Genomic DNA, 26,088 nt, shown 5'->3' with positions numbered 1-26,088 from the left:
GGGATGGAACAAGGCAGAGAAACTGGGTGCTGGATGAATGAGGAAGAAGAATGCATGGAGCATCAGTTTCATGAGGAAGAATTTCTAAGGCAATTGTGCTGAAGGCCTTTGGAAGTAGACTGATTGGTCCCCAAGGTGAAAGAGAACTGAATCAGGTCAGGATGTCCTGACATGAGAGAGCCCTGATGGCACAGTGGGTTAGACACTGAGCTGCAAGTTTAGCAGTTCAAAACCACCAGCTACCGGCGGAGAAAGGTGAGGTTGTCTACTCCCATAAAGACTTACTGTCTTGGAAGCCCTACTCAGGGTTGACTGTGAGTTAAATAAAGGAGCCTTGGTCGTGCTGTAGGATAAGCACTGGATAACTGCAAGTTCAATAGTTCAAACCCACCAGCTGCTGCATGGCAGAAAGATGCAGCTTTTTGCTCCTATAAAGATTTACAGTCTCAGAAACTCTACACAGGGTCACTGTGACTCAGAGCTAACTCAGTGGCAGTAAGTTAGGAATTTGGTTTCTTAATCGATGGCAGGGGGTCCTGAAAGGAGGTGGGATGCCTCATCTGGGCACAAAGGGAGCCTTAGCTCAGTGCCTGGGGCTTAGTAACATAATAACAACAATTTACTGAGCATGTTCCTTGTTGTTGTTGTTGTTAACTGCCGTTGAGTCGATTCCGACCCATAGCGACCCTGTATAGGGTTTCCAAGGATCAGATGGTGAGCTTGAACTACCAACCTTGCAGTTCAAACAACTTCGCAGTCTGACGCATTAACCCACAGCACCACAGCATGTTCCTTAGATTACTCACTTATTCCCTCAAGGAACCTTGGGCATAGAAACTATTTCTGTCTCCGTTTTACATATGTGGAAGACTGAGGCTTGCACCTCCAGGGCCTTAAAGGCCCAGCCACCTACCTCCAATGAGCCTTTGCCTTCTTGCTGTCTGCCACTAACTGCCCACCCACTGGCCTTTGCCTCCCTTCTCCCCAGACCTCAGCCCATCTCACTTGAACTGGTGCTCCCGGGAACTGCGGATTTTGGAGGAGAAGCGCTCAGCCAGCTTCTCCAGGCTGCGGGAGTACTCGAGCTCAATCTCAGCTTTCCGTCGGAAAAACTCCTGAAGATCCTGCAGCAGCTGCAGCCTTGACTCGGATTGTTGCTCCAGGCATTTGAACTGCTCCACCAGCTGGGTGCGGATCTCTGTGGGCAAAGGCAAGTGGGGGAGAGCATTAGGCTGGTGATGCAGACAGCAGTGGGACCTCCCCAACTGACCCATGGCCTCAGGCCTGCACTGCAATTCACGCTGCCACCACGCATTATCTCCCAGAGTCTCTCTGAGTCTAATTAGAGAAGGGATCTGAGCTCAAAGACTTGGCACAAGTCCGCTTCTGCCATACAGTCTAACCCAGTGTTTCCACCCTTTTTGCCATATTCACATTAAAAAAAAAAAGTTGTCATTGAATCAGTATCAACCCTTGCAACCCTATGGGTGTCAGAGTAGAACTATACTCCACAGGCTTTTCAGTGACTGATTTTTCAGAACTAGATTTGCAAGACTTTTTTCTTTTTTTTTTTGACTCGCAAGAATGAAGTTATATATTTTTCATATATAAACATCACGCCACCTTTGTTGTATATCAGAAGATGTTCAAGGAAAACTCTGACTCCGAACTGCACACAAAATGACCATTTCAAATAGACTGCCTTTCAAACATGCAGCACTGCCACTGGTAATAAAGCTACAAACAAGATGGAAAGCAAGGGAAGTTGAGAGTTTATTTAAACTTGTCATTGTCTACACTGGCATGCTTTACTTCTCTGCTGCCATCCTTAGCAAACACTCCTTGTCGATCTTGAAGTCTCTGTCTTTCTTCGCTGGATAGATCAGAAGCACCCTTCTCTTGCAGAAGTTGGTAAGATGGGTCATTCCATTTTGGCACCAAGAAGTGCATGCTGCTGTAGCAACATTTCGTAGACACCTGGCTAAGATTCTTCAGAACTTCTGATCCTATGCCAAAGCCTCTATAATCACTCATCACAAAAAAATCCTCAAGATACAATGGCTTGCCAATACCTGGGTCATACGTAAAATTGTTGTTATTGTTGTTAAGTGCCGTCAAGTCGATTCTGACCCATAACGACCCTGCTGTATAGGGTTCCTAAGGGGCAGCTGGTGAGCTTGAATCGCCAATCTTGCAATTCAAACGACTTTGCAATCTGACACATTAGCCCCCAGCACCACACCAGAACTCCATATGTAAAATAATACATGGCTAAAGGAGCTCTGGTAGCGTAGTGGTTACGAATCGGGCTGCGAACCTTAAGGTCAGCGGTTCGAAACTACCAGCTGCACCGCGGGAGAAAGATGAGGCTTTCTACTCCCATAAAGATTTACACCCTCGGAAACCCTATACAGGGTTGCTATGGGTCGGAACCGACTCGATGGCACATAACAACAACAACAAACCAACCATGCTGTGTCCTTCTGGAGTCCTGTGTTCCTTGGGCACTTCCACAGACAGACAGTGGTGGAAAAGTTGCTCTTCAAAACTGTCTTCGAGCAAATCTTTCTTAGTTGGTATTACTCGCTCTTCAATGGATTCATATTTAGACAGTTCCTTGATCGGCCGCAGGAAATGACAGCAGTCGGCGGTGATGGCCGGACAGATCACAAATTTAGCCATTTTTGTCTTTTGCTTTTCTTGCCTTTGCAGACCAAGCCCCTGTACTTGAACATTCGTCTCCCAGGAGCATCATCTTCTCAGTCTGGCCCGCACCATGACTCGGTGACTTCAGCACAGCTGCGAATACAGAACCCCACCAAGCCTTTCTCCCACGGTGCCTTTTAGTTAGCAGCTGAGCATGTTAACCACCAGCATTATTATTTCATCTCAAAAATTGATTCTATTTTCTTACTGAAATGAACTTAAGTTGAAAAAGTTTCATATAACTATATAAGACCATATGCCTTCCTGAGACCTAGGAAATGAATACAATGAAAACAAAAATGTTGTAACATTCAATCTAGGGAGTCTTTTATCACTTGTACTTTGTCAACAGAAAGGAAAGGGTTGTGTGAGATGTAAAAGAAAGACTTTTTCCTGATATAGTCAGCCCCAGGGAGAGCTAAGAGGGCATACCTTTCTATCTTGTGTTCCAGCAATTTAATGCCAGGACTATATAAGAAATCTACTTGGGGAAAGGCCCTGGTGATGCACCATGTAAGCACTCAGCTGCTAATGGAAAGGTTGGTGGTTTGAACCTACCCACTAGCTCCATGAGAGAAGTCTGGAAGCCCACTCCCATAAAAGATGACAATGTAGACAATCCTGTGGGAAGTTCTATTCGATTACATGGGGCACATTACTCAACAGCACCAGATCACAACCACACTTCCATGGACCTCAAAGCCTTCCACCATCTAGTACCAAACTTTGTTCCTCAGGATTCCTCCAGTGGCTTCTCCAAACTATTCAAACCACTCCGTACAGTGCTGGTCCCCCCTGCACAAATGTGCACCTGTCTTTAAAGACAGCTGATGTCATCTTTAGCATGTATCCAAGCTGTATTCTTCAAACTGGGGCAGACCTCTTCTGGAGTACCGGAGACTGCACAAAGGCTGTGCAGGCAGGGGGTTATAAAAGAACCAGTGTCCAGACCCTCAGCATCCTAATGTGCTCTGCCACAGAGCCCAGGTGCACAACTGCTTTCCTCTCTCACCTTCCTCTTCGCAATGTTCCCTCTCCCTCTTTACAAAAGAAAGACCAACTTCTCACTCACCTAGAATCTAATGAGGGTTCAGTGCCCCCAAGGGTCAAAATATCTGAGTGCCAAAAGCAAGATGGGCAATTTTAAATGCTGGTGTTTGCAGCAAGTCCTCCTTTAATCAACTAAAAGAAACCAAACCAATTGCTGTTGAGGTGATTTCAATTTATGACAACCCTAGCTTAGTGGTTACTAATTGGGCTGCGAACCGCAAGGTCAGCAGTTTGAAACTACCAGCTGCTCTGCGGTAGAAAGACAAGACTTTCTGCTCCCGTAAAGATTTACAGCCTCAGAAACCCTGTACAGGGTCACTATGAGTTGGAACCAACTCCACGGCACATAAGAACAAAATGTGTTAGAGTGGATTACAGCAGTGCTGCTAACCGCACAATCAGAAGTTTGAATCTACCTGTCACTCCTTCGGGAGAAAGATGAGGCTTTCTGCTCCTATAAAGATTTACACCACAGAAACCCTATACAGGGTCGCTATAAGTCAGGACAAACTCCACAGCATAAAACCACCAACACCATGTGTCAGAGTAGAACTGTGCTCCACAGGATTTTCAGGTAATTTTTTGGAATTAGACTGCTAGGCCATTTGTTCTTCCAAGTTGTCTCTGGGTGGACTCAAACCACCAAACTTTCTATAGCATCCAAGCTCATGAACTATTTGCACCACCTGGTGACTCTTCCTTTCATCAAGCATTCATAAACGTTTGCTATTCCAAGTGTAAGCCTAGGACCAGCAGCAACAGCATCACCTGGAAGGTTGTAGGCAATGCAGAATCTTAGACCGCTGGGTCAGAATCGGCATTGGTCCTGGGGAGTCTCATGTACCTGAAGGCTTGTGAAGCACGACCAGCAGCCACTTCATCTGTCTCATTATGAGAATTACTTCCCTTACAAATTTATGTTTTTTGTTTAATAATTATATGTCAAATGTATAAAATATTGATGTTATTTTGATGAAGTATGTATTAATGATGATTGTAATGAAAAATCAGTCCCAAAGAAAAAGACACTTAAGAGTTTGAGATCAAAGGAAATTTTTTAGATATCCATTTAAATTTAAATACTATTTTGGGTAAGAAGTATGATAGGGTAATCAATAAAAGTAATTTTGGAAGTGTTCCACACCTTCATCTGGGTACCTACCAGGTACAATTGTAAAAATTAACCAAGCTACACTGAGCTTCTCTTAATTGTGATAATATAATTTGGGAATGAATAAGGATGAGGGATGGGTAACATGATGAACATAATTAATGTCATTAAACTCATTGCTATTGTAAATGTCTTGTCACATACATGTTTACCACAATAAAAACCATTTATGTCTTGCAAACTTGTAAATTCAATAACCAGAGTGGATAAGATACAGAATTTCTCAGCAAACACAGTTTTTGCCATAGAACTCTTGGAATATAAATAGTTTCAGGCCTAAAGAATATGAGATAAGTGATGCTTGGAAAGGTACAAAATATGCTTCTAAATTATGATGATATCTGATCTCCCCATAAAACGTTTTAAAAAGTATAAAATATACGGTCCTGAGAAATGCCAAAAAAACAAAAAACTAAATGAGCTGCACACTTAAGTTCAGTGCATTCTATTGTATTGAACTAATATTTCTATTATTTATAAAACTTAAAATGCTAGGTTATTTAGTTTTCATTTGACACATGTAAAAGAGTAGTAAAATTTTATTTTAAAATATCAATATTTATAATATGGCTGAGACTATATTTTTGTAACTACTTTACACTTACAATGAAGTATTTTAGGTGTCAAGTTAAAATATCTGAGGCAGAAGAGATTGTTGCCCTAAAGTTCATTTAGAGTTCAAGCAAGCAAAACTTGTTAGAAAAACCATTGTGGTAGAGCCACACCAAGCACCACATCTCCTAGACTCCCCAGCCTGCGTCTGAGTTCCCATGCTCACAGTTCATCTCACATGGCATCATACTGTTTTGTTGCTGTTGTCATTGCTTTTGTGTCTGCATCGTTGTTTTTGTTTTAACTCTTTCATGTATGCACTCCACATTGACCTTTCCTGAAACGTGATTTAAGCTCTTTGGTTAGAATCTCCCCAGTACAAAGTAGGCCATGAGTATAGCAACATCTGAATAGTAGATACAATGTACCAAGTGCTTTAATCAAAGTATATTAACTGTCATGATTACTAATGCTCACATACACACACCAAACTTAGATACTGTTATTATTTGTTTTTACATATGAAGAAGTCAAGGTTATCTATAAAACCTGATCAGGGACTTAGCCAAGGTCACACACTGTTCTACGAACTACAGCCAGCTACACAAATACACCTATGTGACCTGTTTATTGAACTTGACTGAGGTACTGTCACCCCTACAAGATCAAGTGCTACCATATTAACACATAATTATAAAAATGCTTCCTAATAGCCATAATAACAATTACCAGCATTCACAGAACTCATAGTTTTCTCCAGACCCTTTGCTGCATTCCTTAGATATTGATCTCATGTGTGCTACCCTTGTAAGGTAGGTGCTGCTGGTATTCCCTCACCCCCCACTTCTCCGCCACAGATAAGAAGATAGAGGCTCAGAGGGAAGCAACCTGTGGTCGTATAACTGGGACACAGCAGAATTAGGGAACCAACCCTTGGATGGTGACAAAAATGCTTCCAAACACTATTTTAGACAGGCCATTATAGAATGTGACCTGCATTTTGTTTATGAACCTGGTTGTAGGATGCTATGCCACCTCTGGTATCCTTTTTGAAATGAGACAGTGAACTAAAGAGATAAATAGATTCAGGGGCACAACCAGAAGCCAGTGTTCCCAGATTTTAGAGGAAAGCTCATAAACCACATTGTGATGACAAGAGATTTGGAAGAAGCAAAAACAAAAAAAAAAAACAAAAAACTTGCCCTAGTCAAAGATGGATCTAGGGTGTGGCAGTATAGCACGTGCCCTGGGAGCCTCTTGAGGTGTGTGTGTGTGGGGGGGTGTATGTCTGTGTGTGTTGGTGAGCAGTTTCCATCCTCAGCTGTGAGACATCATTCAGCAAGTCAAACCGAATTGCAATAGGTGCTATTTTCCATAGGTTAGCCTCTGACTCTGCCCCTAATTCACACAACCAGCTCACATCACTCACGAGGGGCTATGTGTGGGATCTCTAGCCATTCTGAGGGTGCTGTCAAGTCATTCTAGCTGGAAACGACCTTGGCCCTGGCAGCAGCAGCATTCACCCAGCCTGCTGGGGCTCTGGAACCCTGAATGAATTTGATTACCCATCTTGTTAGTTCTAACTCCCTTCCAAGTTGCTCTTGGGAGCCAGCACAGATTGTTTTTTTCTCCTTGACATTTCAAGCAGAATTGCTCCCAAGGCACAGATTTCATTCAGGAGCTATCTCCTCATCGCCCTGCCCTGGGGTTGAAGGAGATGATGGTTCTGGCCACTGCATACCATTAACTGGCAGAAAAAGAAAAGGGGGCCGGGGTAGGCAGGGTAAGAGGCTTTGATCTTAGGAGCTGAGCGCTGAAGATGACCTCCTTAATCACCTAGCACAGGCTCCTGGGTTTACAGACAGGCTCATGAGGTCCAGAGAAGGGGCAGAACTAATTGCCGGGTCACCGAAGCACAGCTGTCACCGTGTCATTCTTGATCAAAAGTCTCCATGGCTCCCCATTGCTCAGAGCTGAGTCCAAGTTCCTAGGACATTCAAAGCCCAAGGATCAACAGCCTGCATACCATCTCCCATGATGCTCCTATTCCTCTGTAAACAAGATGGCATTGTTGTTAAGTGCTGTCAAGTCAGTTCTGACTCATAGCAACCCTGTATAGGGTTTCTGAGGAGCAGCTGTTGAGTTTGAACTGCTGACCTTGCAAGTCACACTTTCGATTCCATTCTGCAATTGTTGTTGTTAAGTGCCATGGAGTCGATTCCGACATATAGCGACCCATAGGGTTTCCAAGGAGCGGCTGGTGAGCTTGAACGACTGACCTTGCAGTTCAAATGATTTTGCAGTCTGAAGCATTAGCCCAGAGCACCACACCAGGACTATGCAACTGGGGGAGTATATATTTGGTATTCCACCACTTGCGTGTCAGTCTGTAGTACGGTGGTAGCTTGCATGTGGCTGTGGTTCTAGAAGGTGTGCCACAGGTATTTTAAATACCAGCAGGGTCACCCATGGTGGACAGGTTTCAGCTGAGCTTCCAGACTAAGACAAACTAGGATGGAGAAGGATGGACTATTTTAGAATATTTAGTCACTAAAAACCTTATGAATAGCAGTGGAACACTGTCAGATAACACGAGAATATTGGCTATTGAAACATGATGAAGAGCACCAGAATATAGTCAGCTTTAGTGCTGGAAGATGAGCCCCTCAGGTTGGAAGGCACTCCAAATATGACTAAGGAAGACCTACCTAACTCCTCAAAGTAGAGTTGATTGTGATGACGCAAATGGAGTAAAGCTTTTGGGACCTTCATTTTTCTATGAGATACAACTCAAAATGAAGAGAAACAGTTGTAAATGTCCATTAATAATCAGAATATGGAATGTACAAAGTATGAATCTAGGAATATTAGAAGTTGTCAAAAATGAAATGGAATGCATAAACATCGATATCCTAGGCATTAATGGGCTAAAATGGACTGGTAATGGCCATCTAGAATCTGACAATCATTTAGTTTGTTGCTGTTGTTCTTCTTGTTAAGTGCTGTTGAGTTGGTTGCGACTTATAGTGACCCTGTATACGGTTTCTGAGGAGCAGCTGGTGAGCTTGAACTGCCACCCTTGCAGTTTAAACCAACTTTGCAGTCCAGTGCATTAACCCACAGAGCCACACCAGGACTCCTGGAAATTACAAATTCAAGAGGAATGGCACTGCATTCATGGTCGGTTCGAACTGCCAACATTATGGTCTGCATTCCAGTGCTGATCCTACAGCGCCACACCAGGAGTCTGTAATCAAGAGTCACACCAAAACCTGCCTGCTCCAATGCTACTTCTCATGGTGATACCCAGGTGACCTACCTTATGGGGGAACAAGGATCCTCCATATTCCCCACAACCCTCACAATCTTGTCTCCAAGCAGAGACAGAAGGGTAAGACTTCAGATCCACGGTTAAGAATTCTATTTTAAAACAGGAAATATAGGAATATTGTTGTGTAGTGCAGTTGAGTTGGTTCCGACTCAGAGTGACCCCCATGTGCAGAAGAAAGAACTGCCCCATCCCGCACCATCCTCATATTCCTTGCTCTGTTTGAGCCCATTGTTGCAGGCACTGAGTCAATCCATCTTGTTGAAGGTCTTCCTCTTTTTCAACAGCCCTCTTACCAAGTATGATGCCCTTTACTAAGTATGATGTCCTTCTCCTCCAGGGATTGGTCTGTCCTGATAATATGTTCAAAATATATTTGATGACATCTTATCATTTTCAATTCTAAGGAGCAGTCTGGGTATGCTTCTTCCAGGAGAGATCTGTTTGTTCTTCGAGAAGTCAATAGTATATTCAATGTTCTTCACCAACATCTTGATTCAAGTACATCAATTCTTTGGGTTTTTGTTATTCATTCTCCAGCTTTCACAAGCATATGAGACCATTGAAAATACCATGGCTTGGTTCAAGTGCACCTTATTCCTCAAAGTAGCATCCTAGCTTTATAATACCTGAAAGAGATATTTTGCAGCAGTTTTGCTCAATGCAATATGTCTTGCACTGCTTTAATTATGCATTCATTATTGACTGCATTAATTATGGACCTAAGTAATGAAATCCTTGACAACTTCAATTTTTTTCTGTTTACATAATATTGCCTATTGGTTCAATTGTGAGGATTTTTGTTTTCTTTATGTTGAGGTGAAATCCATACTGTCTTTGATCTTCATTAGTAAGTACTTCAAGTCCTCTTCACTTTCAGCAAACAATGTTGTGTCATCTGCTTCATATAGCCCAGCTTCTCAGATTATTTACTCAGCATACAGATTGAATAAATTCATTGGAAGGATAAAACCCTGATGAATACCTTTCCTAATTTTAAACCACACAGTATCCCCTTGTTCTGGTCCAACAACTGCCTTGTGGTCTTTGTTCCCCATGAGCAAAAATTAAGTTTTCTGGAATTCTCTTTCTTCACAATCTTATCCATAATTTGTTATGACAGACACAGTTGGAGCCTTTGCAGAGTCAATAAAACACAAGTAAACATTTTTCTGGGATTCTCTAATTTCAACCAAGATCCATCAATTTCTGGCATTTTCCTATCAATGATGGCTACATTTTGCCCCCATTATCTTCAGCAAAATTGTACTTGCATGTGATATTAACGATATTGTTCAATAACCTCTGCATTCTGTTGGATCACCTTTCAAATGGCACAAAGACAGATCTTTTCCAATCCATTGGCCAAGTTGCTGTCTTGAAACTTTCTTGGCAAAAATACGTGCATGCTTCCAGTATTGCATCTGTTTATTGAAATATCTTAATTGGTATTTTGTCAATTCCCGGAGACTTGCTTTCTGCCAGTGGTTCCAATGCAGCTTGGACTTCTTCCTTCAATACCATTGATTCTTGACCATATGCTACCTCCAGCAATGGCTGAATGTTGACCAAATCTTTTTGGTACAGTGACTCTTCATATTATTTCCATCTTCTTTTGATGCTTCTTGCGGCATTCGAAATTTTGCCCATATTGCAAGTAGAAGCTCACATTTTTTCTTCAGTTCTTTCAGCTTGAGAAATGCCAGGGTATTCTTCCCTTTTGGTTTTCTAACTCCCGTCCTTTGCATATTTCATTACAATACTTTGTCTTCTCTAGACCCCTTTGGAAATCTTCGGTTCAGTTTTTCTGTTCATTTTAGCTACTCTACATTCAAGAGCAAGTTTCAGGGTCTCTTTTGCTAGCCATTTTGTTCTTTTCTTATTTTCCTGTCTTTTTAATGTACTTTTGCTTTCTTCATGTATGATGTCCTCCAACACTTCCTTTTGTCATTGGTCTGATGCATTTGTCAATGCATCAGATCTGTTTTTGAATTCAGGTGAGATCTACTCAGAGTCACAACTGTGGCTCTCATACTCTTGCTTTAATTTTCTTCAGCTTCAACTTGAAGATGGTCTGTTCCACAGTTGGCCAATGGCCTTGTTCTGACTAATGATATTGAGCTTCCCCATTATCTCTTTCCACAGATGTAGTCCAATTGTCTTCTATGTATTTCATCTGGTGGGGTTCACATGTATAGCCACCATTTATGTTGTTGAAAAAAGATATTTGCAATGCATAAGTCACTGGTCTTATTCCATCATGGTATCTCCTGTGCCATTTCTGTCACCAACACCATCTTTTTCAGGTACCAGTCTCTCTTCATGTCTAGCTTTTGCATTCCAATCACCAGTAATTATCAACGCATTTTCAGAACACCGAAGTTGGTAACAATCTTTGATTTCCTCCTGGTTGGCATTAGTGGTTACAGAGTAAATTAGAGTAATAGTTGCATTAATTTGGCTTCTTTTTAGGAATATGGCTAGTATCCTATTATAGCATTGTACTACAGAATTGATCTTGAAGTGTTCTTTTTGACAATGAATGCAACACAACTTGTCTCCAATTTATCATTTCTGACCAAGCAGACCGTATTATTGTCTGATTCAAAATGGCCAAAACCAGTCCATTTCAACTCACTAATGCCTAGGAGTCCTACTGCAGCACTGCAGGATAATTACTCAACCATAAGGTTGGTTTGAGTTGCAAAATGGGTGGTTCATATCCACCAACCGCTCCATGGAAACTGTATACTGGGTTGGAACTGATTCAATGGCTCTTAACAACACAACAACAATGCCTAGGATATGGATCTGTATGAATTCCATTTCATTTTTGACAACTTTCAATTTTCCTAGGTTCAGACTTCAACATCCCATGTTCCAATAGATGTTTTTCTCTTCATTTTGAGTCACATTCCATCAGCAAATGAAGGTCCCAAAAGCTTTGTTCCATCCATATCATAAACAATGACTCTACTTTGAAAAAGCAGCTCTTCCTCAGTTGTATTTTAAGTGTCTTCCAACTTGAGGGGCTCAGTTTCTGGCACTATATCAGACAATGTTCTACTGCTATTCATAGGACTTTCACTGGCCAATTTTTTCAAGAGTAGATTGCCAGGTTCTACTCTGTCTTAATGTGGAAGTTCCACTGAAACCTGTCCCTAGGGTGTCCTTTCTGGATTTGAAATGCTGGTGGTATCATTTCCAGCATCATAGTAACAGGCAAGCCACCACAATAAGAGAAACTGACAGATGACAGTGGATAGGAATATACATAAGCATATAAATGTTGTTAAGTGCTGTGAAGTTGGTTCCTTGAGATCAAATGCTTATCCTATGGTACCACACCAGGACCCCTCTGTGTGTGTGTGTGTGTGTGTGTGTGTTGTTGTTGTTAAGTGCTGTCAAGTCGGTTCTGACCCATAGAGACCCTGTATATGGTTTCCAAATAGCAGCTGGTGAGTTTGAACTGCCAACCTTGCAGTTCAAACAACTTTGCAGTCTAGAGCATTAATCCACAATGCCACACCTGGACTAGATGGAGAGAGAGAGAAAATTCTGGAGTGGCACTGTACAATAGGCCCTGGGCCACAAGGTCGATTTGAACCACAAGTTTCAAACTGGACCACAAACTCACCAGCTGCTCTTCAGAAGCCCTATACAGGGTCACTATGAGTTAGAACCGACTCCACAGCACTTAATACACTGTGGCGATTGATCCCTACTGTCCTACACAGACCTTCTTCATTCCGTTTCACAGCACTATGGAATTCCACTATCAATTTTTTTAGGCAGTCTCATTTGATAGACATTTAGGTTGTTTCTAATCTTTTACTATCATCTACAAGGCTGGAATAAATAACCATATTCAAGCTTCATTTTGAACCTGGGAAGTAATATCTTAATGACAAATTCTTAGAAGTGGAACTTAAATATTATAAGCATTTGCATTTATATTTTGAGATTGCTAAATTGCCCTCTCCTGAAAGTATTCTCACGTATAACCCTAGCAGAATGTAGGGTCATAAGGACTATTTTGGAGTCCTGGCGTGGCACTGAATTGCAAAGCTGGTTTGAACTGCAAGGTCAGCAGTTCAAGCTCACCAGTCACTCCTTGGAAACCCTATACAAAGACGCTATGGGTCAGAACCGACTGGACAGCACTTGACAACAACAACAAGGACTACTTTAAAAGCAGACATGTTGGTGAATGGAGGGTTGTGGAGGGAAGTGGCTAGGGCTATACCTAAATAAGACTGACCTTGAGTTAATTCTTAAAGCTTAATTCTAGTGCTGTGTATGGGGAAGGGGATTGTTACACAATTCTCTCGACTTCTGTAATGTTTGAAATTTTCCATAATTGAAAAGGAAAGAAAGAAAACAACTCCAGAAATCTGATGCAAACTCTGCAGTTCCAGTCACCACGTCTGACCAGTTAGGAATGCCAACTTATCTCAGAGGCCTCTGCCAGAGCCTGCAGATGGCTCTCCTGGATTAGAAAGAGAGGGCCAAAGGTTATCACGGAGCTGCTTTACACGCAGCCACACAGGCCACACTCCAGTTCTAATCCAAGGACACGCACTGAGAATTCAGTAAGTTTCTAACACCTCTGCGGTTATGAAAACCCACACTCAGTCTGTACTTATACTGAAAATCTCTATCAAGTGAGTTTTTGTGGTGCTACAGGATAATGCAGATAATGCAAGGTGGGCAGTTCAAACCCACCAGCTGCTCCTCAGGAACACTACACAGGGTCGCTATGAGTTAGAACCAATTTTACAGCACACAGCACCAACAACAACAACTCTATAGAGGCAGCTGTTAAACCCTTCCCATTGAAAATTCTGGGTGAATGTACTAGGACGCTAACAGAGAGGTTGGAGGTTCAAGTCCACCCAGAGGCACCTCAGAAGAAAAGCCTGGCAACCTACCACCAATAAACCAGCCTACAGAGCACAGCTCTACTGTGTCACACATGGAGTTGCCATGAGTCAGAGTCAACTCCATGGCAACTGGTTTTGTTTGGTTGAATGAAAGGCAGATGAACTGTACATTGCTTCATCACATTCATGCTCAGTCCTGTCAGATTATCACAACATCTTCTGAGCTGCTGTCAGATGAAGCAACTGAGAGTCGCAGAGAAGGGGCTATTTTTCTCAGGCTCATATAGCACATAGCAGAAACAGGGCCCAAACCCAGAGGAAGAATCAGATAGGAACCAATGCCAACTGATGCCCAGGTCAGGGTACTTCCACTAGGAGTCCCATCACCTCTTTCTCAGGGATTCTGTCCCCACCCTGCACCCAGCTGTCACCTGGGTGCCTACCCTGTGCAGAGGGCCTGGTCCTGGCTGCCATTCACTGCATCCATGCCAGTTCATCTCTGACCTTGATCTCAGGTCTACACCAAGCTTTGTAGAACAGTGTAGCAGGCTCTGGGGTGAAACTGGGGTTCAAATCCTGGCCCTGCATATGTTCAGCTGGACAACTTTGAGCAAGTTTTATCATCTCCTTGGGACTCAGTGCTTTCTTAAGGTGGTGGTGATGATAACAATTTTGAGCCACAAAGTCAGAGGTTCAAACCCTCCAGTCACTCCTCGGAAACCCTACACAGTGTAACTCTTGGTGACTCCATGATCAACAGAACAAACACTGCCCATCATGTGCCATCCCCATGACTAGTCCTAGAACAGACCCTTGTGATCCCTCTGCTGGTCATTGGTTGACTTTCAGAAGTCATTCTCCAGGCCTTTCTTAGTCTGGTGGCTCTGCTGAAACCTGTCAACATCATAGCAACACACACGCCCCCACTGACAGGCAGGTGACAGCTGTGCGTGAGGCACACTGGCCGGAGGTGAACCAGGTAGAGCTGAGCTTGGACGCTTGGACATGGCCACAAGGCTGAATGCTGTCTCTGCCATGTACTCAATGTGAATAAGCATACTAGGTTCTCTAATCTGTAATCGGGTTAACTACTCTGAGCCTGTAGGGTTGTGCAAGGATCAGACTAGAAGTAAAGGGTAGAACACTAACACAGTAGGGACATCAGAGACAAAAGGCAGAGAGGTCCTAGCAGTGGCAGAGCAGAAGGGAAGGGCATACACTTATAGGCTCTGGGGACAGCCAGCCCTGGCTTCCCAACTAGCTTTCTCTACTTTGGGGAACTCCACTTCTCTGAACCTGTTTATGCCTCTGTAAAAGGTGAATGCCTTCAAAAGGGTGAAGGACAGCGTGCGCACCTGGCACATAGGCGCATAGTAGGTACGCAATAAATGGCAGAAATGAGTCATCCCTGCTTCTGTGGCCTTGTACAGTGAGCACTGGTCACACTGAGCAGTGAGCCAGGCAATTCCCAAACTCCACCTCGTGCCCGAGGTCCATAGCCCCACCTGGAGGGTTATATTACCCCACCACCTTCACCCTGGATTCTCTGTCCTGGTTTTCCTTTTCTTTCCCAGTCCTCCCAACCCTTCCACAAGCCTTAGCCCATCTTTCACTCCTCCTCTAGGCCCCTGTGCAAAAGATTCCGGAGGCACTAATAGGGGCTCCCCATCCCCACCCTTTCTCCCAAGTTCCTGCGAATAAAGGGGCGACTTTTCGTGGGGGCTCCCATGGCACCCCGAGAGTGCTGGCTCAGAGCCAAGCCACAGGACACCAGCTGCAAGGCCAGACGCAGCGACTACAGGCGCCCTTTCTCTAGCAACCCCTCACCAGACACAGCCTAGCTCTGCGGTGCCCTACAAACTGTGTAGCGTCCCCCATCCCCCACGTCTGCAAGCAGCCCCTTGGCGGGTCCCTTTGGGGGTTGCTTTCTGCCGCCCCGTCTGCTTCATTTGGCGGTGGATGGGGTGGGGTGGGGTGGGGTGGGGGACTGTTTCTGCTTGACATTAAACTCCTCTGGATGCCAGCAGTCTGTCCTTTATTAACCTTTATCAAGTCCCACTCATACCCATCATTGTCTTCTGACCTCAGAAGAGGGCGTGGCAGGGAGGGGATGGGTATGGAATCATTTTACAGATGAGGAAACAGAACCAAGAGAAGAGGAAGAACCCACCTGGATCACAGGATTCGAACTCTTGTCAGCTTGCAAACTTTGGTATACCTGACTCCAAATCCACCGTAAACTGCCCTGGTTTAAATGCTGCTGGTGACAACTCTCTGCTCTGGGTATGGTTTCTCCAATCTCCTCCTGCCCACCCCCTACCCCCACAACCTTGAAAAATGGAATGCAGTGGGAAGACTTGGATCTGGGATCAGACTTCCAAAGTTCAGAGCCTGACCTGAAACCTCACACACCAGAGCTGTATGACTTCAGCAAATACATTAATCTTTCTAGGCCTTGACTTTCCCATCTCCAAAATGGACAGAATAATAACATACATTTATGGAGCTGAGTGTTTTTCATTAATTGTCTGGTTAAACAATATGCACTACAGCCATGGGAGGTAGCAACTTCTGTTATCCCATTCTGCAAATGAGGAGACCAGGGCATGGGAGAGGTGAATTGACTAGTCTAAGTTCATCTAACCATTAAAGAAATTTAAGAGTTTCTGACTCCAGGTCTTGTTCACTTGCCAGAAATATTTCCTAGGGCTTACCATATGTAGTCAAATCTTTATACTCTTTGTTGTTGTTGTTAAGTACTATCGATTCGGTTCCGACCCATAGCGACCCTGCTGCACAGGGTTTCCGAGGCTGTAAATCTTTATGGGAGCAGAAAGCCTCATCTTTCTCCCACTGAGCCGCTGGTAGTTTCGAGCTGCTGACCTTGAGGTTCACAGCACGATTCGTAACCACTACACTTAGCTATCTCAAAATTATTTAGGGAAGACTAGGTTTAGCCCAGAAGATCAAAGCACATAAATTCCTAAGGCTTCCTTGAAGCAAAATATATTGGTTTCCAGATTCAGGAGCTGGGGGTACGGAAGAGCGATACTGAGAAGAAGCTGGGTAAATGACTGGTACTCCCCCTCCACTTCACACCACCACTCCCTCTCCCCCAAAGAAAGAACAATATATAGGCTAGTGTTTTGAAAGAAAAAAAAAAAAAGGGTGGGGGGGAGGTGGGTAGTTATTTGATGATGATGCTGTCAACCAGGAAATGTTTCCTTTATATTAGAGGAAAAATAACACTTGGGAATTAGCATTCACTGTACATCCTTGCTGTGGCGCTGTGGGTTAATGCACCAGACTGCAAAGCCATTGGAACTGCAAGATCAGTGGTTCAAGCTCACCAGCTGCACCTCAGAAAACCTTACACAGGGTCACTATGGGTCGAAATCGACTTGACGGCACTTAACAACAACAACAACATACATCCTTGAAAGGAGCTTTGGTAGCGTAGTGGTTACAAATTGGGCTGCTAACCTCAAGATCGGCAGCTCGAAACTACCAGCTGTTCTGCAGGAGAAAGATAGACTTTCTGCACCCATAGAGATTTGCAGCCTCGGAAACACTGTGCAGGGTCACTGTGAGTTGGAACCGACTCCACAGTACTTAACAACAATCCATACTGAAGCCTGTAGTCTTTGATCTTGATCAGTAAGTGCTTCATGTCCTCTTTGCAAATCTGTACATTGCAAACTGTTCATGAGTCTTCCTCCAATCCTGATGCTGCGTTCTTCTTCATATATTCTAGTTTCTAGGATTATTTGCTCAGCATACAGACTGATTAAGTATGGTGAAATGATAGAACCCTGACACAAACATTTTCCAGTTTTAAACGATACACTATCCCCTTGTTCGATTCAAATGACTGCCTCATGGTGTATGTACAGATTTCACATGAGTACATGAAGTGTTCTTGAATTTCCATTTTCACAATCCACACAGTCAAATGCCTTTACATAGTTAATGAAACACAAGTAAACATCTTTCTGGCATTCTCCGCTTCCAGCCAAGAGTCATCTGGTGGCATCATCAATGATAATCCTTGTGCCATGTCCTCTTCTGAATCTGACTTAAATTTTTGGCAGCTTCCCGATAACCTGCAACCTTTTTAAAAATTATCCTCAGCAAAATTGTGCTTGCCTGTGATATTAATGATGTTTAATAATTTCCACACTCTGTTGTATCACCTGTCTTTGGAAGGGGCACAAATATCTCTTCCAGTTGGTTGGCCAGATAGCTTTCTCCCAAATTTCTTGTCATAGATGAATGAGCACTTCCAGTGTTGCACCCGTTTGTTGAAACATCTCAATTGGTATTTTATAAATTCCTGGAGCCTTGTTTGTACTAATGCCTTCAGTGCAGTTTGGACTTCTTCCTTTAATACCATCTGTTCTTGACCATATACTATCTCTTGAAATGGCTGAACATCAACGAATTCATTTTGGTACAGTGATTTGAATAGAACAAGGGGAGAGTTAAGTAGGAAAAAGGACTTTTCCCATAACATCCCATAGCATGTCCAAACACTAGTCTTTCTCTCCCATGAAGTCAGGCAGAAATTGCCTCCATGCCTTCCAAACGTGCAGTGAAATGAAAAGAAAGATTAGAATGAGGCCCTACCTCCCTCCTGTTATCAATTTCAACACAAAAGTAATATTCATGGTTTGCTGCATGGTCCCTGAAGGATCAGATGCATTTAAAAGTGAAGACATAGAATTCATTAATGCTAAATTTCCAGCTGAGTCCTCTGAATAAGGATGTGTCTTCAACCCTGTCCTCCTTCCAGAGTGAAGACAGAAGACAGAAAACATCTAAGTGTTTACCAAACTTCAGCACCATCTTCACAATATGTCCTCTCTAGAAGCCACCCACCCTATATTTACTTAACATATTTCTTCTAGTCACCTCATGGGATGTTTTATACTACCACCACCACAAACAGGAAAATCTGACTCACACATCATTAGTAGAAGGTAACTGTGAAAATAAATACCAAGAACCCAAAATATTGTTATGAAATTCTACCTTGTTCTGTAGCCTGCTTTCTTTGATTTTTTTGGTTTTTCTTTTTGTTTTTATTGTGAATTGAGTGATAGTTTACATGGGAGAACATTGGTTTTACACCATCATTTCATTGCAATGATTACAATCCCCTCCGTGCATCATCATTCAAAAGTATTTGTTTCTATTCCCTCCCTCTGTTTTTTGGGTGGTTTTTTTTTGGGTGGGGGAGGGTTGTTCACAAAAACATGCAGGAATATATAATCATTTAAACAACCAAAGGGCACATTCTGCAAGCCTGTCTCCTGGCCACCAGCACACAGCCTTTCTCTTTCCATGAGTCTAGAGTCCTTAGCTGCTCTGTCTCTCCATGTCCTCATCTCTGCCTTCATCTCTGGTGTCACTACTTCTCTGGGCCTGCTTTCATTTTGATAAAAGAAGTTTATCACATACTAGAAAAAGTGCTGAAAACATACTAGTATCAAACTTTTGCTTTTCCCTTAAGGCAGGGGTTAGGAACATCGGGGCCACAGGTCATATGTTATAGTTGCTAAGTGCCATTTAGTCAGTTCCAACTCATAACAACCCTGTATAGGGTTTCCAAGGAGCAGCTGGTGAGTTCGAACCACTGACCTTGTGGTTCAAACCACTGACCTTGTGGTTCAAACTGACCTTTTAGTCCAGTGCTTATCCTACAGCGCCACAAAGAGAAATCATTTGATCTGGCCTGACGAGGCAATCACAGTTCCAGCCATCATGTTGTTGTTGTTGTTAGGTGCCATCGAGTCTGTACGGACTCAAAACAACCCTATGCACAACAGACTGAAACACTGCCTGGTCCTAATCAACCTCACAATCATTGCTAAGTTTGAACCTATTGCTGCTGTTACTATGTCTATCCAGCTCGTTGGGGTTCTTCCTCTTTTTCCATGACTATCCACTTTAACAAACATAATTTCCTTCTCCAGAAACTACTGTTCCCTCCTGATAATATATCCAAAGGATGACAAATGAAGTCTGGCCATCCTGTCTTCCAAGGAGTATTCTGGCTGTACTTCTTCTAATATAGATTGGTTTGTTCTTTTGGCAGTCCATGGTACCTTTAATAGTCTCCTCCAACACCATGACTCGAATGCATCAATTCTTCTATGGTCTTCCTTATTCACTGTACAATTTTCACAAGCATATGAGGTGAATGAAAATATCATGGCTTGGGTCAGGCACACCTCAGTTCTCAAGCGAACATCTTAGCTCTTCACCCTTTAAAGAAGTCATGCAATATGTTGTTTTATTTCTTGACTGCTGCTTCCCTGATTGTTTATGGTTGATCCAAGCAAAATTAAGTCTTTAAGAACTTCAATCTTTTTTCCATTTCTCATGATGTTATTTATTGGTCCAGTGATGAAGATTTTTGTATTCTTTACATTGAGGTGCAACCCATAAAGGAGGCTGTGTTCTTTGATAGCCATCAATAAGTATTTTAAGACCTCTTCACTTTCAGCAAGCAAGGTTGTATCATCTGCATATCTCAGGTTGCTAATGAGTCTTCCTCCAATTCTGATTCCGTGTGTTTCTTTATATGACCCAGCTACTCAGATTATTACCTCAGCATACAAATTGAATTAGTTCGGTGAACGAATACAATCCTAGTGCACCTTTCCTAATTTTAAACCATTTGGTGTTTCCTTGTTCTATTCAAACAAGGCCTCTTCGTATACGTACAGGTCCTCATGAGCACACTTAAGTGTTCTGGAATGCTCATTCTCGGCAATGCTGTCCAAAGCATGTCATCATCCACATAATCAAAAGCCTTTGTGTAGTCAACAAAACACAGGTAAACATTGTTCTGGTAGTCACTGCTTTCCGCCAAGATCCATCTGACGTCAGCAATGATAGTCTTCATTTCACATCCTCTTCTGAATCCAGCTTGGGCCTTTGAAAGCTCTCTGTCAATGTATGGTTGCAGTCGGTTTTGAATTATCACATTGTTGTTGTTGTTGTTAAGTGCCTTTGAGTTGGTTCTAACTCATAGCAATCCGGTATAGGGTTTCCAAGGAGTGAATGGTGAGTTTGAACCACCAATCTTGTGGTTCAAACTGACCTTGCGGTCGAGTGTTTTTCCTATAGTGCCACAATCATATGTTTGTTTTTAAGTACCGTCAAGTCAATTCTGTCCTATAGCAACCTGTATAGGTATGCCAAGGAGTGGCTGGTTAGCTTGAACCGCCGGCCTTGCAGTTCAAACCAACTTTGCAATCCAGTGCATTAAGCCACAGTGCCATACCAGGACAATCATACTGTTGTTGTTATTAAGTACTGTGGAGTTGGTTCTGACTCATAGTGAGCCTGCACAGGGTTTCCAAGGCTGCAAATCTTTACGGGAGCAGAAAGCCTCATCTTTCTCCCGTTGAGCAGCTGGTAGTTTCGAACAGCCAACCTTGAGGTTCACAACCCGATTCATAACCACTACTCTAGGACAATCATACTAGGGGTGAGTTAATGAAATGTTTGACTAAATATAACAGGCTAATTTTTAAGTTAATAATTTTGTATGGCCTGCAAGTGATGTTATAACTTTTGACAGAAAAAAGTTTCCCCACCCATGCCTTGAGGTAATCAGAAGGGCTGAAGGAAGATTAGAAAGTCATTGTTATTTAGTTCTTTCTCTGTGAACCATCTAAAACCATCATTTTATCTGTTGTTGGTCACTGCTAGAGAGCTGCCTTTGACTCATATAGACCCAATGCAGAATGGGACCAGACTCTTGTGATCCATAGGGGTTTTGTTGGCTGAAATTTGAATAGATCAGAAGACTTTTCTTCCTACTCTGTCTTAGTCTGGAAGCTCTGTGGAAACCTGTTCAGCATCATAACAAGTTAAGCTTCCACTGACAATTAGGGGTAGCTACACTTAAGGTGCATTGGAAGGGAATCAATTGAACCCAAAGTTCCCACATGGAAGGTGAGAATTCTACCACTGAATCACACACATACACATTCACGGTTTTTGTCCCTCACTTCAGGAACCAGTGACTTTTCCAATCCGTTATTCACAAAAGGGGAAACTAGGAACAGAGAGCCAAACTCCACTGTAGCATCAGAACCTGTATCTCCCAGCTGGCTGACCAGTGCACAGTTCTTTATGTACAAGTTCTTTTTGCCCTGTTATGAAAGGCACAGTGCCAAGCTGGTTCCTAATATACTCATCTAAACACATCTAAATGTGTTTAGATGAGTATATTAACCCATCAAATGAAATGATGTTTGTGATAAGATGAAAAACAACCCCCTAATCCCTGGAATCTGTAAGTGTACTTTGTATCATAAAAAGGAACTTTGCAAATGAAGTTAAGGATCTTGAAATGGGGAGACTCTCCTGGATTTCTAGGTAGACCCTAAATACAACTGCAAGCATCTTCATAAGAGCGAGGAAGAAGGAGATTTGGCATAGAATAGGAAAAAGCCATATGTCCATGAAGGCAAGTTAGAGTACTATGGCCACCAGTCAAGGAATGGCCCAGAAATGGAAGCATTCTCCCCCAAACCTTGGGAGAGAATCTAGCCTGCTGATGCCCTGATTTCAGCTTACTCATGGTGACTTTGGGCTTCTGATCCTCTACAACTATAGGAGAATAAATGTGTGTCATGTTAAGCCATCAAGTTTGTGGTCATTTGTTACAACAGCAATAGAAACAAAGACACGGCACATTATACCACTTTGAAAGCACTAAAGAATCTGGAGGATGATGTAAACAGTAAATGGTGCAAAAAATTAGATGACCAGAGAGGGAGGGTCAGGGTGTTGAAGGAGGCAGCGGAGACCTCGGGGAAGAGAGCTAAGTTGGGCCTTGAAGGAGCTGGACCAGTAGAAAGGAGTGGACATCCTTTCACACATCCCCCACAATGTAATGGGAGAATGAGGCACACACAGGTGAAAAAATAATTAGCAAAATGAGGTAATTCTCCTTCCAGGGTCAGTGGCGTACACACACACACACACATACACACACACACACACACAAATATATATGGAAGTATATTTATCAGAATGCTGTTTACCAAAGTCAGAACACAGTATAACTAACTACCCAGTAATGGTGGATTGGTTCAATAATCTTGGCACATGCACGTAATAAATGCTGTGCAGTTTTAAAATCATGCCCTATAAGAATGCCTAATGACCTGGGAAAGTCCCCATGGTGCTTGTACACTGTTAAATGACAAAAGTAGGTTACAAAAGTAGGGCATATGATTTGGTCCTCCCAACATGTGATTATAAGTATATCTACTTCTAGCTACACAGAAAAAAACAAAACAAAACACTGAAGAGTATATACCAAAGTGTTCATCAAAGTTCTCTCTAGGTATTATTTTTCCACCTGGGTGTGCTTTATTCATTTCATCAGTTAATACTAGTTTACTGAGCTAAGCCAGGTGTAATCAAACCCTTTGTGGATAGCACCAGACAATGAATATTCTAGATTTTGCAGGCCATGTAGTTTCTGATAACTACTCAACTCTACTCTTGCAGCACAAAAGTAGCAACAGACAATCCACAGACAAGTCTGGATTCCAGTAAAACCTTATTTACAAAAGCAGGAGATGGGCTGGATTTGACCCATGGACTGTAGTTTACAAGCACCTGTACTAAGCGCTGTGATTTTTAGTATTTTCCAAATCTTCTAGACAGTAGGTATTACTTCCCTAATATGGAGAGGGGAGAGGAAGAACAGTAAAATAATTTTAAATATTCAATATCAGTTGGCTCTGGAAGTGTCATGGTTGACTCCTAGTAGGGTAGCACCTTCCCTAGGGGTTTATTCACAGCCTTCAAGTGGATTCCAACTCATTGTCACCCTACAGGACAGACTAGACCTGCCCTAGAGGGTTTCCAAGGCTGTAATCTTTACAAGGCTGTAATTTTTCTCCTACACAGCAAATGTTAGATTCAAACCATCGAACCTCCAGTTCCCATCTTTAACTGCTGTGCCACCAGGGATCGATCCTACAATAGCCATCCTAGTGGGGATGAAGTAATAGCTCACTGTGGTTTTGATTTGCATCTCCCTAGCATTAACATCAAATTCACTTTTTAAAAAATTCTAATGCTGGATCTGCCAAACAAAAACCATCTGTAAGCCTCCAGCTATGACTCCGGAAAACCTTCCCAGTAAATACCACTTAAGCTAAAGCTGGCCCTACTGAACTCAAACCTAAAGCAGGGTGACGCCCTCTCTATCACAGCAGCCTCTACCTCGACCCCATTAACTCCTGTTGAAATGACCAGAGCTGCTAATCTTCACTGAGAAGGTGCCTCCGGCCATGTGTGCATTCACCTGACAGTAATGTGATGCAGGATGAATTTCCTTGACCTTTTGATGAGAATGCCACATGGAAAAAGATCCAACGCCATGGGGAAATCCAAATATTTCATGCAGTTTGCAGCTATTGCTAACAAAGGCCTACCATGGGAGGAAAGTCACTCCATCAGTCTGAGAGATTTATGCTTCTGAAAACCACGTGAGTTATTACCCATTACCTCAGCCAGCAACTCTGCAAATTCTTGCCAGTTGGTTTTTGGAAAGGAGAGAAGCAAGAAGCATCTGATTTTGAGTTAATGCATTTTGGGTTGTGTGTGTGTTTAAACCTTTGTAAAATCTGTAATCGCTTTCACAGGGAATCCATATTCTTCTACAGCAGGAGCAGAATTTACATTTTCAAGGAGGTTGGTGAGCAGGGCCTGGTTGTCTAAATGGGTTTCAGATATATGGTGCACTCCATGTTGTGGTTGTTGTTGTTAAGTGCTGTTGAGTCAGTTTCAACTCATAGCAACCCTAGGTAGGGTTTCCAAGGAGCAGCTGGTGATCTTGAACTTCCGACCTTGCAGTCCAGTGCTTTATCCTACAGCACCACACCAGGACTCCAAGGAACTCTTTATAATCATGGATTCAATTATTGTGGTCAATTAGCAAACCTTCAAGTTAAACTCCTCTGGAGTCTCCCTCTGCCTTTGAGGATAGGTAGAGTGCACCTGGTTTTGCATCAGGCTGCAAACCTTAAGGTCAGCAGTTCGCAACTTCCAGCTGTTTTGCAGGAGAAAGATGAAGCTTTCTGCTCCCATGAAGATTTATAGCCTCAGAAACCCGGTACTGAGTCGCTATGAGTCAGAAATGACTCCACAGCACATAACCAACCAACCAAGACATAAGAAATCCAGATAACTTTCCAGCACTTTCTCAAATGCTAAGTCCAGCAAGCTGGGGGAAAGGGCCCAGAAAAATATACAAAATCATTATAGTTACCTAGGGGCTTAATGGAGTCCTGGTGTGGTGCTGTAGGATAAGCACTGGACCACAAAGTCGGTTTAAATTTCAAGATTAGTGGTTCAAATCCACCCACCGTTCCTTGGAAACCCTATAAAGTGTTGCTATGAGTCAAAGCCGACTTGATTGCACTTAACGACAACAACAACAACCGTGGCTTCATGGAGTCCCGGGGTGGCACTGTCTGTACTGCTAACTGAAAGGTCTGCAGTTCAAACCCCCAGCTGCTCCTCAGAAACATATACAGGGTTGCTATGAGTCAGAACCAAATCGCAGCATTTAACAACAACAGTGGATTAATGGAGTCTTGTAGGGCACTGTGGGATAAGCACTGGACTGCTAACCTCAAGATCAGTGGTTCAAACCCACCAACCAATTCTCAGAAACCCTTAATAAGGTTGTTATAAATCAGAGCCAACTCAACACAATAACAGTGGCTTAATAGTTGTGCAGATAATGCTGGCATAAGCACATGCTGGGGTCTTTCATATTTAAACATTGATTTAAAACAAGCTTTGTTCCAGACTTGCCTCCGGGCATTAACTTGATCTGTTTCCTCATCTGTAAACTGGGATTAAGGATACCAATCCAGGGAGTCCTAGTGTGGCGCTGTGGGTTAATGCGCTGGACTGCAAAGTCAGTTTGAACCACAAGGTTGGTGATTCAAGCTCACCAGCCAATCCTTGGAAACCCTATACAGGGTCTTTATGGGTCAGAACCAACTTGATGGCACTTAACAACAACAACAAACCTACAAACTTTGGTAAAAATCAAATGACGTATACATACCTGAAAGGGGTCTGGAAACAGTAAAAAATTATACAATGAGTGTGGCTTTTCTTCTTCATATGAATAGTTTTACTTCATAAAAACTCAACTACCCACAGGTTAGTACAAAATTTTGCTTGCATGTTCACTGACTGCAATATTGACAGAAGATCAACTGAAGTGGAAACAGTTATAAGCATCTCCCAATGTCATACCAAATTTCAACAGTCAGGATAGAATCCAGTCATTCACACTTGAACTCAGAATGAGCACTTACTACCCCAATATAAACTGGAACACT

General features: G+C 42.8%; 1 protein-coding gene and 1 pseudogene across 2 annotated transcripts in view; both read right to left on the bottom strand.

Annotated features, from left to right (window-relative positions):
* The window catches only part of SRGAP3 (SLIT-ROBO Rho GTPase activating protein 3), a 413,130-nt gene that overhangs the window by 219,224 nt on the left and 167,818 nt on the right, over positions 1 to 26,088 (bottom strand). For both annotated transcript variants that reach the window (XM_006851564.1, XM_006851573.1), the window contains exon 2: positions 1,006 to 1,198. In XM_006851564.1, coding sequence (XP_006851628.1) covers positions 1,006 to 1,198 — 193 coding nt within the window. The remainder of the gene's footprint in view (positions 1 to 1,005; positions 1,199 to 26,088) is intronic.
* On the bottom strand, positions 1,809 to 2,682 carry LOC102841043 (annotated as a pseudogene).

The sequence above is a fragment of the Chrysochloris asiatica genome, unplaced genomic scaffold (assembly GCF_000296735.1).
Source record: "Chrysochloris asiatica unplaced genomic scaffold, ChrAsi1.0 scaffold00030, whole genome shotgun sequence".
NCBI lineage: Eukaryota > Metazoa > Chordata > Mammalia > Afrosoricida > Chrysochloridae > Chrysochloris > Chrysochloris asiatica.
Note: the sequence above shows the minus strand (reverse complement) of the source record. Positions and strands in the feature narration are given on the sequence as shown.